The 14,126-nt window shown below is 39.1% G+C and overlaps 1 protein-coding gene across 3 annotated transcripts in view; it reads left to right on the top strand.

The window, feature by feature from the left end:
• malrd1 (MAM and LDL receptor class A domain containing 1) overlaps window positions 1-14,126 on the top strand; it is a 430,000-nt gene that overhangs the window by 139,133 nt on the left and 276,741 nt on the right. For all 3 annotated transcript variants that reach the window (XM_059972137.1, XM_059972136.1, XM_059972138.1), the window contains 2 exons: window positions 7,669-7,772; window positions 13,879-14,049. In XM_059972137.1, coding sequence (XP_059828120.1) covers window positions 7,669-7,772; window positions 13,879-14,049 — 275 coding nt within the window. The remainder of the gene's footprint in view (window positions 1-7,668; window positions 7,773-13,878; window positions 14,050-14,126) is intronic.

The raw sequence follows: 14,126 nt of genomic DNA, 5'->3' as shown, positions 1-14,126 counted from the left end.
CAATTCAACACAATTCCCATGGATTATTTAGGTCCTCTTCCAATAGTCTTTAGTAACAATAAAAATACCTAAAGCATCATTTTAGTCCTGTCTTCTTGACAACTTGTTATTTCCAGAGATGACAAATGAGCCCCAAATGATTTGAAACATTTAAGTGATCTCAAAGTCAAAACCAAACATATTGTCATATGCACAATTACATATATGCACAGGGGCAATGGAGAACTTACTTGAGCAGTGTCACATGCACATAACATTAAAGCCACAGCAGTCACAAGAAAAACATAAATTTAATATACTAATTGTTTATAATATTATACAACAATTAATCCATTTTAGTGCCTCTTGCTGAGGCAGCAATCCCACTGAATGAACAGCAGAATTATATGTTGTTTGCAGACTACCATCTTACTGGAATCCCACTCAGGGCAGTTCCTGACCCTAAATTCAGGACAATGAGTTAGGTTCCTCATAAACTTAGAGAGGAGGCTTGTGTCCTGTCTCATCCATTGGGGAAGAAAGTGCAGAAGCCAAGCCCTAAAGCTTGATAGAATTGGTAGAATTGATAGCTCTGTGGTGTGATAAAATTTGCATTCTTCCAAGTTGTGCACAATCTGGAAGCATAAATATAGATATTAAATACTGCTCTCAAGATCTATTAATTTCATATTACTTGGTTCCTTGCAATAGTTGGAAATCCCATGTTAACTCACTGTAGTCCAGAAATTGGATTGCTAATTTCTCAAAATTCAATTGCACCTGGAGTTTTGTAATAATTTCTAGGTTAAATCATAGCTATTACAGAACTGAATTGCCACTTCATCTGGAGCTATGCTGACTCTGTAATATCATCACTGCCTTTGCTCACACTGGCCGAGAAATGACTTGTCTCACTGAGAGAACAAACTGTTGTATTACAATCACACAGAATCTGAGCTTCTCTTTCTGAATGTCACCAGTGCAATCAGCACTCTGACAACAGTTTATAATACGCAACATCTGCCAAGGTCATTTTGCAATGTTCTAAATGTCTGAATTATCATTTGGTCCATCACTGATGTGATAGACAGTGAAAATGCGGACTGACCTCTGCTGACAACTCCCTCCCTACTCCCCCTTGGAATTTCATGGTCAGACTGTGTCTGTGATTGAGGCATTCCTATTCCTGTGCACTACCATCACCAACACATGGAAGTGGGTCAGGCATGTTCTGCTCATCACTAGGAATGCCCAGCAGAGACTGTTCTTCCTACGACAGTTTAGGAAACATAAAATCTCAGGGCATAAAACTGATGAATTTTTACTCAGCCACCGTAGAGAGTGTTGTGACCACCTCTATCATCGTTACGTTTCCCACTGCCTCCTCCCTCTCCAAGTCCAGGCTCAGCAGAGAAGATCAGTGGCTGTCAGTTACCAGTCATCATGCAAGATTGTGCCAACGAACAATGTGATCACTGGTGCAGTCCTGCTGATAGTTCACAAAATGACTTCTTTTACTCCTTCTTTCAAATATGATTCTACAACTAAGCTGTGTGTGATTGGAACCTATGAATATCATTTTGGTGGTGTGTTTTGGGGCCCATTGAGTGATCTGGCACTTTCAGAGAGTTCAGTGAGGTTTGGAGCCTGGAGACAGGTCACAAGCCCATGGCTTGTTACTGTGTGGCTAAGCACAGCTCCAATGTCATATTCAAGTTTGCTGACGACACCACTGGCTGAAGTCAAAAGTGGTGACTAATCAGAATATAGGGGGGAGATTTAAAATCTGGCTGAGTGGTGCCACAACAACAACCTCTCACTCAATGTCAGCAAGACCAAGGGGCAGATTATTGACATCAGGGGGAGGAAACCAGAGGTTTATAAGCCAGTCCTTATTGGGGGATCAGAGCTAGAGAGAGTCATCACCTTTAAATTTCTCAGTGTTATCATCTCAGAGGATTTGTCCTGGGTCTGGCATGCCATTAAGAAGAAGTGCCTTTAAGAAGAAAGCATGGAACTGCATACAGTTTACATAGAAGTTTAACTGCTTCAACCAAACCAACCTGTGAAAGCAATGCAGTAATATTTAGAACCATAAACATGTTGATTGCAAAATACTTTAGCTTTCATAAGTGGAATCAAAAGGAAGGGGAATTTATTTTACTTACGTGACTGAACAGAAGACATTGTCAAAACATTGTCAGTTCAGTGATGGGCAAAATAATGCACTAACAGATCATTAGTTTCTGTAATCTTACAAGAAAGCTGTCAAAAACCGCTCCTAAGAAGAAGCACAACTCACATTTAAAAGAGCAGTTAAAATCACTATATCAATGGAAACAACAGCCTGAAATGCAATTGAGTTATAGTCAGGAATAAAAGTGAGCATGGGCAAGATTGCAACATATAAACAGAAGCCTGTCTGGCTGAAAACATTGTGTTACCATGGTGACAGGCTCACATACGTCAGACCAGTGCAGGTATAAAGGTGAAACTTGAAGAAAATACAACAAAGTAGGACACATACAAAGAGAGTGTTAGGCAGACAAAATTAAATGGACTGCACAGGGAAGAAAAAAAGATAAAAAGTCAAATTGTATGTTCAAAAAAAGTACTAATTAGCATGCTGCTGATGAAGAATTTGATAATGAGAGTGACACAGTACTGGAAAGCCTTGAGACTTACAAATATGAAAGTTAAAAAGAGACAAGTAATATGCTTAGACTAGAAGTGAAAAGCAAATTCATTAAACTGGAATTGGATACTGGCTTGGCTGTTTCTTTGAAATTGAACAGCATTTCAAAGGTGCTGAACTGAAGCTTGCAAATATTCAATGAATAACATACTGGATAATAGATAATGTTTATCTCTCAAATACCATCTAAAATTTTCTTATGATACAACATTGTTGGTAGAATCTCAGGTGGTGGTGAGAGGGTGTACAGGAGTGAGATATGCCAACTAGTGGAGTGATGTCACAGCAACAACCTGGCACACAACGTCAGTAAGACAAAAGAGCTGATTGTGGACTTCAGAAAGGGTAAGATGAAGGAACACATACCAATCCTCATACATGGATCCAAAGTTGAGAGACTTAGCAGCTTCAAGTTCCTGGGTGTCACGATCCCTAAGGATCTAACCTGCTCCCAACATATCGATGCAGTTACAAAGAAGGCAAGACAGCAATTATACTTCATTAGGAGATTGAAATGATTTGGTATGTCAACAAATACACTCAAAAACTTCTATAGATGTACCATGGAGAGCATTCTGGCAGGCTGCATCACTGTCTGGTATGGTGGGGGGGTGGGGGGAGGCTACTGTACAGGGCCGAAAGAAGCTGCAGAAGGTTATAAATTTAGTTGGCTCCATCTTAGGTACTAGCCTATAAATTACCCAGGACATCTTCAAGGAGTGGTGTCTTAGAAAGTCAGCATCCATTATTAAGGACATCAAGTACCCAGGGCATGCCCTATTCTCACTGTTACCCTCAGGTAGGAGATATAGAAGCCTGAAGGCACTCACTCAGTGATTCAGGAACAGCTTCTGCCCCTCTGCCATCTGATTCCTAAATGGACATTAAACCTGTGAACACTACCTCACTTTTTTACTTTTTTAATATATATTATTTCTGTTTTTGCATAATTTTTAATCTATTCAATATATGTATACAGTAACTGATTTACTTATTTATTATATTTTTCTTCTATATTATGTATTGCATTGACTGTTGCTGCTAAGTTAACAAATTTCATGACACCTGCCAATGATAATAAACTTGATTCTGATTCTGGGAATGATAGCTGTAACAGTGAAATACAACAACCAACAAGCAACATCGGGCTTGTATGTGCAAAAAGCAGGAGCGCCAACATTTTAGGGCTGTGTAGTTGAGACAACGACAACTAGATCAGAAATCTATCCACCATTTGCATGCACATCCCCTGAATTAAGTCAACTGAAAGTGAATTAAGAAAAGTACTGGATGATTTCACAGCAGTGTTCAGAGGTGGCATTGGAAAACTCAAGCATACAAGGGTAAGATGGTGTTAAATGAAAACATCACAACCAAGTTCTGCCAAGCCTATCCAGTTTGTTATACTATCAGTAATAAAGTAGCCAGTAAGATATGTTGCACGGAGGTTTAAGGAATTGTCCCAATGGTTAACATAGAAAATAGAAACATAGAAATCTACAGCACATTACAGGCCTTTCAGCCCACAATGTTGTGTTGACCATGTAACTTACTCTACAAACTGCCTATAATTTCCCTACTGCATAACCCTCTATTTTTCTAAGCTCCATGTACCTATCTAAGAGTCTCTTAAAGACCCCATTGCATCTGCGTCTACCAACTTCGCTGGCAGTGCATTCCATGCACCCAGCACTCTGTGTGGAAAAACTTAACTTTGACATCCCCCTTGTACTTACTTCCAAGCACCTTGAAACTATGCCCCCTCATGTTAGCCATTCAGCCCTGGAGGAAACCTTTGGCTATCCACACAATCAATGTCTGTCAACATCTTATGCACCTCTATCAGGCCACCTCTCATCCTTTCCTGCTCCAGGGAGAAAGAGCCAAGTTCACTCAACCTATTCTCATAAGGCATGCTCCCCAATCCAGGCAACATCCTTGTAAATCTCCTCTTCACCCTTCCTATAGTTTCCACATCCTTCCTGTAGTGAGGTGACCAGAACTGAACACAGTACTCCAAGTGGGGTCTGACTAATGTCTTATATAGCTGTAACATTACCTCACAGCTAAGTGGAGCACATGGGCAGCACTAGTGGTCCCAGTATCCAAGAAGGATGGGTCTGTGGTGACCGTCAATCCAATACCCTTTGCCCAGAATAGTGATATCTTTGCAAATCTTTTTGGATGAAAACACATCAGCAAAGTGGATTTAGCTGAGGTCTTCCTCCAGATGAAGATAGAAGAGTCCAAAGTGATACTTATGATAAACACTCACAAAGGGCCTGATCACTATAATGGACTTATTTTGGAGTGTCAGCTGCCCCTGCTGTCTGGGTTAAAGCTCTAGACCAGGTGCCTCAAGGCATCCCAGGCACCATATTTTACTTGGAAAACATCCTTATTACTGATAAAAATATCAAGGAACATCTTAATCTCAGGACAGTGTTACAAAGATTAGTAGGTTATGGACTAGGAGCTTGACATAATGAGTGTGGATTATCTAAATCAAGCATCACTTATTGATGTATAAGATTTACACAGGTGTGCTGAGAAAATGCAAGCATTGGTGGATGACAAAGGATGTATCACAGTTAGGGTTTGTCAATTACTCTAACAGGTTCCTACCAAATCTGGCTGCTGAAGGAATGGCAGTGGACAAAACAGCGTGTGGTAGCTCTTTAAAGGATAAAGGAAATGGTGATGTCAGACACTGTACTCACACATTATGATGCACATTGCCCAGGGAAGCTTGCCTGTGGTACCTCACCTTATGATATGGGTGCAGGAATATCATGAGTGATGGAAGTGAAAGTTCTATAGTCTTTGTGTCACGTTCCCTTAGAAAAGTTATGCACAGATTGACAGGGAGGCCTTGAGTCTGGTTGGATGAGTAAAAAGTTTCAACCAATACTTATATGGGAGAGAGTTTACCCTCATTACTGCTCATCAACCACTGGTGTCCACTTTCAATCCATAGCAGGGTTGAAATAACAGTAGCAGCAGGAATGAAGAGATGTCACTTGGAGGATCCAATGACAAGAGCAAATTCAAGAGCACAGCTAATCATGGAAATGATGAGGGATTGTCCAGTTTGCCCTTGGAGAAGGAAACAAATTACCATGCAGTGTACTCCACAACCATCAGCTCACCAGCAGTGCTGTTCCTCGGTGGTCCTTCGCACTCACATTTGGATCCCCTCCAACCAATCAGAAAAGACCCAATACTGTCTCAGGTCTACGTGGCCACCCAAAGTGGCTAGAACGTTCGACAGAAGTTCCTGCTCCCCCATCTTTACCAGTGACGGGATGAATTTGCCTTTGTCATGGGGATGGAGAGTTGTTGTTCCACCCAAGCTAAGAGCTAAAGTGTTGCAGGTGCTACATGCTGCTCATCTAGGTGTGGTCAAAATGAAAGTGCTGGCACAAAGCCTTACCTGCTGGCCTGGGAGAGATCAGCAGATGGAGCAGCTTGCCATGAATTGTTCAGGATGCCAATACGTCCAGAAGGAAGGTGTACTTGTATGCGAGTGATGTCCAGAATTGTCAGAACCTCCTCCTGCAGTCCCAGAGTCAACTCCTGCAAACACCACAGTGGAGGCCCCTGAACCTGAGATCATCTCGCAGGCGTAAGTCTCACCATCCATGCAGAATGACCTCCTTGTCAGTAAATGTGTTATCCCTAAAGAGTAAGGAATCCTCCACAATGATTAAATCTTTAGACCTTAAAAAGAAAATTTAAAACTTACAGTGCTGTCAATGTCTACAGTATATACTAGATGTAGTCATCTTATGTATACATATATATTGCTCTCTAGTCATATATATATATATGTTACATATGTGAAATGAGATGTATTCTTTATTCAGTGAGATTTTATGAGTGTTGTGCCTTTAATATTTCAGTTACATTATAAATATATTGCTTGATTAAGCATTCTTTGCTTGTATAATCGATTACATGTTTTATGTAAAAGTACATGAATGACATTCGTCATTATGACACACGTCATCATGCCAACAGTGACTAAAAGTAAAGTGCAGGGGTATCTCCGGGCTCCCATGTTTTCTTTCAATTTGTTTTTGGAGTTACAAAACTTAACAGTTTGTTCCTTCTCATTGATCCCTTCTGGTCTGCTGAGTTCCTCCAGCATTTTGTTTGTGTTCTCCCAGCAATTTGTTTCTCGCTGAGAAATCTGACTCACCGATTATCCATCAGCTCTAAGAAGAATGGGTCTATTTGCAGTGTGGGACTCCAGGAAAGCAGATTCTCACAAGGGGGCGGTGGTATGCTCCCTACAATGTACCATCATGAACTCTCACACCATCCAAAGCCCACACTCAATCAGTATTTCCACTTCCATTGCTCATATGGTACCCTATTAATCATCTGGTTTCTGATTGCTGCGGGGAGAGATCCTATAATGCTTTACGAGTGCTCCCTGTGATCTGTGTGACTGCTGTGTGTTTTGTGTATAGTTTTTGAAGAAGTCAGTCAGCTCAACACTTAGTGCTTCTTTCAATATAGCTTATATAATAGTGGGCTTTCAAGCAGCTTTGCATCTAATTTAAATATATGTTTTACGGCCTAGTGTTCCACATGACAATATTTATTGCATCTAATTTTGTCCATTCCAGTTTCAAGTCAAAAGTGCCAAATAGGGAGTGTCATACCTCAAACATCTTTGAATTTGCTCTACCACCTGGTAATTAATGAAAGCTCTGAAGCCTCTGGGACTTTTGAACCAACTCCAGGTCATACAGACACTGGGTTTGCTTCACTCAGAACCCCCCCCAGTGGAGCCCTCGAGGTGATGAGCACACCTGCGCATAGGTAGCCTATGCCCTTTGAGATATCAGGGTCACTTTAACTGTAAAGGTTCCCGGGTTCTGACAAATAAGAATTAGCAAACTGTTTCTGCAACTGATATTGCACGAATTGGATGTTTCTCATGAGAAATATGTAAATAATAGTTTTTGTTTTCTTTTACATGACAGGAATGTTCCTCTATTTCAAAGCATCTGACAATAAAGCAACAAATACTATTAAGATTGGCAGTCCAGAGTTAAAGAATCAATTAAATAATGATCTTCCATGTCAGGTAATTATGTATCAGCCATTTCTTTTTTTAATATAAAAACTGATTCGAAGAAAATGAATCAAACTGCTGAAGTAATTAAGGTACGACCTAACAGTCAATTATTAACCAAATCTCTACAGTACATTGAATTATAAAGGTTTTCATAGACTGATAGAATACAGAAAAACATCCCTTATCTCACCATGACTCTGCTAACCATAACTACCCATCTATATTAGTCATATGACAAGCAATTGCTTTTTAGCCTTCTCATTATTAGTGCTCACCCAACACTGCTTAAATGTCGATTCTCTGCCTCAACCATGTACTCAGGTAGATTTTTGATTCCAAACAACCTTCAGAAGAAAACAAATCTTCTTAGGAATCTTTCTAAACCTCCTACACCTTATCTTAAATCTCTGCGAGGTTCCTATGCTTTGAGAAAATGTTTCTCACTGTCTACGCCTTTCATAATTTTGTTAACTTCATTTAGGTTTCCCCTCAGCCTCCCTCACTTCAAGAAATGTATGCAGAGCTAATCAAGTCATTCCTCATATTGGAAGCATTCTATCCCAAGTAAATTCCTGGTGAAACTCTTCACCCTCTCCTGTACAACCACACCAGATATAAGGCCTTACCAGTCTTAGACTACTTTAGTCCATCCAAAATCCATCACCTGACACTTATCAGGAATCAGTTCCATCTGCCACCGAATTCTGTCTGCATTCTCCATACATACATACTGTACAGTGCAGTACAGTCTCCCACACCTAAAGTATTAATATATCTATAACAAAACAATCATTGCAGCAGCACCTGTGGTGTAGCACCAATCACAGGTTTCCAAACACAAGTTATTATGTTTCTAATTGCCAGACCAATTTTTGGAGCCAAATTGCCCTGTATCCATGGGTTCTTATCTTTTAAATAGGTTTCCAATGTGGGGACTATCAAAAGATTTACCGAAGTCTATTTAGACTATATCAACTGGACTGCCTCAATAAATTGTTATTACTTCTTCAAAAACCTTAATGAAATTGGTTGGAAAACATTACCCTCCAACAAAACCACATTGACTAACCCTAATCAATCCCTACCTTTCCACGTATGATTAATCTTGTCCCTTAGAAATGTTTTAAATATCATTTTGAAAACTTGCACTGAAGTGGTTGTAAAGGATCTTGTCCTAACAAAGCCGAAGCTGCATTATATAGTCCCCAGGACTCAATTTGTGAGGGAATTGGACATCAGTTACTGTGGTATTTCTACACAGCTTAAGAAGATCATCCATGAATATTTTCCACTTAATTTCTGCTGAAGTTGAAATGTAAATAATGAGAAGGCACAAAGAACCTTCAACCCCAAAGACTTTTCACTACACTGCTTGCACAGAGTAGTTTTGTGCAAGATTCTGCTTTGTGAATCATTCATGCATTTGCCAATCTTGGATGTGTAAATGATTTTGTGCAGTTGATGCAAAACATGCATCTTACACTGTCTGACATCACTGATGTGCTTGTGATGTGCACTAATACTGGTCAGAATTCATATCATAAGAAGGATCTGTAATAAATATTCAAAACCGGGTACCCTGTGTACAGATAAGTTCAGGACTTATTTGCTTTACATAGTGCACAAATAACATTGTACCAAAAATAAGAAATTCCATTCCTTGTATTTCTTTCTAATGAAGTTAAATGGAGCCAATGAATGAAGATCTGTTGCTCAATTGTTTTCAAACTTTACCAGGATGAAATCTATTGTTCAACTTTTTATTTTTCAGAATATTTTAGTTGATCAATTAGAGTATAATTCAGCAACAATTATCATAATGTTATAGTTCTATTTTGTTATACCCCCTAGTGTATCATAGTACAGTGTAGTACAGAATGAAATTATTCAATACATTGGGACTCTACATTAACTCCTTCAAAGAGAAATTCAGTTCCTCCTTAATTCCCATTAAGTTTTTATTTATCTGCAGCCTAATCTCTTTTCAAAAGGTATCCAATTCTGTTTGATTCTATCTAATACTTTATCATATAAGGAATTCTAAATCCCCAACATCTGTTTAAAGAAAAACCTTCTGTTATTCAATACTTTTGCAGCTCACTTTGAATATTAACCATTCCATGTTCTGTACTTCATCCTTTGAATATAATGCTATTTATTTATTCCATATTTCCTTATGACATAGAAAGAATCAAGTTGGCCCATCATTTCTATGTTGGCACACACAGCAAACCCATTCACCAGCTAATTTTCCACTGAGTTCTATTATTTCTACCATCTAGGGGCAATTTTATGTTGGTACTTAACCTCCACCTTTGGCATATGGATCAAAACTGAACAAACTAAATTAAACCGTGCAGTCATAAGGAGAACTCCACTCAGACAGGATTGACAGATAAAGTAACTGAGAGAAAAAGGAGCTAGATGGTGTTTGTGACAACGTGATGTTATTCACCTTGGTAGAATGAATCAATAAAACACAGATGTCTTAAATGTTGAATAGCCAGTGAAAACTGGTTTACAAAGGCATGTTAGTTCCTGAAATGTTTGGCCTTCTCTCAAATCTATTATCAGGAATGATAGTCTTAACCTTGGCTAAAATAAATTTCAAACATAGTAAAAACTAATAAAATATGAGCAAAAGGTGCCTAGAAATCCAGTTCTAGTCAGTAACACTGAAGCCGCTGCCACATTTTGTGCTATAATTCTAACTATTCATTCACTGAATTTTAGAAGCAAAGAATAATGAGCAATAGTTGAGTATCGTTGCTCAGAGATAAATTGGGATTTTTATTGAAGACAAAAAACTATTAAGGGAATAAAGTTAGAAACTATGTAAGCTGATGTAGAACATCCCTGAACATCTCCTTACTCCATTTTAATCAACAGGGGAGTTCTGTGTAATCTCAGCCAACAGACCCCGAATTTCCAAAACTATTGGAGTTTCACTTGATAAAAATCAGTTAGTGTATCCTTCTTGTAGGATCAGACTGGATTGTAGAAACATAAGAATCACTAAATGTGCACTACACAAAAGTGGATTCAGACAACAAACACAGCCAATCCCATTGATTTTTTAAGAAGTTGCGGGATTTTACTGAAAACTTTTTTTAATATCACATGATACAATCTTAAACTGATAACTAAAGAATATTAAACTATGCTACAGGAAACTTGTTTATTTTCTCAGCTTTATGTAGGATTAGTCATTGAACAAAAAAGCACTAGGATTTTAAGAATAACCAAAATCTCAGTTGTAAAAAGGCCTGAAATTCCTGGCTACTGTGGTGCTAAATGTCAGCCTGACCTCAGTGGTTGGGAAGTTGTTGGAGTCAATTGTTAAGGATGAGGTTATGGAGTACTTGGTGACACAGGACAAGATAGTACAAAGTCAACAAGGTTTCCTTCAGGGAAAATCCTGCCTGATGAACCTATTGGAATCCTTTGAGGAGATTACAAGTAGGATGGATAAAGGGGATGCAGTGGATGTTGTATATTTGGACTTTCAAAAGGCCTTTGACTTGAGCTGCTAACCAAGTTAAGAGCCCATGGTTTTACAGAAAAGTTACTAACATGGTTAGAGCATTGGCTGATTGGTAGGAGGCAGTGTTTAGGAATAAAAGGATCCTTTTCTGTTGGCTGCCTGTGTATAGTGGTGTTCTGCAGGGGTCAGTGTTGGAACCACTTCTTTTTATGCTGTATATAAGTGATTTAGATGATGGAACAGAAGGCTTTGTTTCCAAGTTTGCAGATGATATTAAGATTTGTGGAGAGCCAGGTAGTGTTGAGGAAACAAGTAGGCTGCAGAAGGACTTAGACAGATTAGGAGAATGGTCAAGAGAGTGGCAAATGAAATAAAATGTTGGAAAATGAATGGTCATGACTTTGGTAGTAGAAATAAATGTGCGGACTATTTTCTAAACGGGGAGAAGATCCGGAAATCTGAGATGCAGAGGGACTTGGGAGTCCTTGTGCGGAACATCCTGAAGGTTATCTTGCAGGTTGAGTCAGTGGTGAGGAAGGCAAATCCATGTTAGCATCCTTTCAAGAGGTCTATAATACAAGAGAAAGGATGTGATGCTGAGGTTTTATAAGGCATCGGTGAGGCCTCATGTTGTGTATTGTGAACAATTTTGGGCCCCTCAACTTAGAAAAGATGTGCTGGCTTTGGAGAAGATTCAGAGGAGGTTCACAAGGATGATTCCAGGAATGAAAGGGTTACCATATGAGGAACATTTGATGGTTCTGGATTTATACTCGCTGGAATTTAGAAAGATGAGAGAGGTTCTCATTGAAACCTTTCGAATGTTAAAAGGCCAAAACAAAGCAGATGTGGAAAGGATGCTTCCCATTGTGGGAGAGTCTAGGATGAGAGGGCACAGCCTCAGGATAGAGGTGCACCCTTTCAAAACAGAGATGCAGAAAAATTTCTTTAGTTAAAGGGTGGTGAATTTGTGGAATTGGTTGCCATATGCAGCTGTGGAGGCCAGGTCATTGGGTGTATTTAAGGTATAGATTGATAGGTTCTTGATTGGACATTGAAACCAAGGTCTAGTGTCTACCCAAGGGGGGAAGGCTGGGAACTGGGATTGAGAAAAAAAAGAATCAGCCATGATTGAATGATGGAGTAGACTCGATGGGCCAGATGGCCTAAATCTGCACCTGATTTATGGTCTTATGGTCTTAAACATTCCTTTTGATAAGATGAAGAAGACAGAACTTCATGGACATCATTCTGACAGTCATAATTTCAAATCTTTCAGTTCTAATAGGGCCATTATTGATCTCTAAATATTCACACTAACATAAAAATTAAAATTTAAATAAAACCTGCAGATGCCTGAATGCTGAAATAAAATCAGAAAGTGTTTTTTTTTTAGGGCAGTGGATTGGACCCAGTCAAGTTGGCTAATTTGTCATTTATGGTATCAAAAACTTGATTGTTGCTGGATATGCATTCTCCACATGGCTGTTACTCAACACCTTCCTGACAATTCACATTGATGGCTGTCAGATTTTGGGGAGTTGGGAGGTAAACCAGGAGACACAAATACAGGAATATGAAACAAAACACAGACTGGTGGAGAACCTCTGTAGACTGAGCAGCATAAAACATAAGAACAGATTTAGGCCATTTGACCCAACTGCAAAGGCAGAGGGATAGTTAACGTTTCAGGTATAGAGCAATGATAGTCAGTGTAAAGAGGTGAAAGGGAAGGGTGATACTGAGACTAACAGTTGATAGGTAGATCGAGGTGAGGTTTGGGTGATGGCTGATTGCGCCAGGGAGCGGAGGTAAGAGTTTAAAGACAGGCTAATCAGTGATAGGTACAAATAGATTAGGAAATTAAAACATTGTGAGAAAGTGCCAGGTGAGGTAAGGGAGAAGAAAGTGATGGAGACAAGAAAGTAATGTGATACAGATAAAGGAGGGATGATAGACAGATTAAGCCAGATGGGGGAGGAAATATGGAAAGGGAGAGAAGACACCCCTATTGGTAGGTATGTGGATGTTGGGAAGATAGAAATGGGAATGGTGATGTAGAACATAGGCCTGATCTCTTGTTTAAGTTTCTGATCCAGTTAATGTTCTGATTAATGCTGACTCCCCCACTATCTTTTAATGATGGGAGATTCTGTAATGGAAATGTCATTGAACCTGAAGGGAAAATGTTCATATTCGCTCATGTTAATGCTTGGCACTTAACTACCTTGATTCTAAGCCAATTATAGTGTCCATTACGATGATATGAAACAATTACTATCACATTATTACCTACCATCTGGAATTTGGCCCTCCTTTCAGATCTAACACCAAATTGAAACAATTCTACGCCAGTGCAATTGAGAGTTTAAACTCTGTCAGTCAAACTTCTTGCCAATAATGTAATGATAATATCATCAAGGAGATGGCACAACATAAATTTGAAGTGTTAGAAGGAAAATCGATCAATGATTTTTGTACCACCTATTTCAAATACATAATTATTATTGGAAGTAATTACTTCAAATATTTCAAAGGGAAAATCATAAGTGGATTATATTTTCTAACAACTCATATACTTTTATGTAATTTGATATCTTATTCCAAGAATTTTATTTCATTTTGAATTAGGTAAGGTTCTGGTATCAAATGTCAGTGGGAGCCAACATGTCTATATATATTCGGACTACAGCTGGGGACATGGAAAGAATTATCACCCTCTCCACACCAGTCAACAGAGTTTGGGCTAAACTGGAGGTCCCTGTAGAGCTCAGCATAACACAAACCAGGATACCTTTCCAGGTGAGAGACCAAGGTAGCAATGGACAGAAATGTCAGTAACTGGATTTACTCTCGAATCTGAACATTGTTTATATACT

The sequence above is a fragment of the Hypanus sabinus genome, chromosome 6 (genome assembly GCF_030144855.1).
Source record: "Hypanus sabinus isolate sHypSab1 chromosome 6, sHypSab1.hap1, whole genome shotgun sequence".
Taxonomy (NCBI): Eukaryota; Metazoa; Chordata; class Chondrichthyes; order Myliobatiformes; family Dasyatidae; genus Hypanus; species Hypanus sabinus.
The sequence above is the reverse complement of the archived record's forward strand: the minus strand, read 5'-3'. Positions and strand labels throughout refer to the sequence as shown.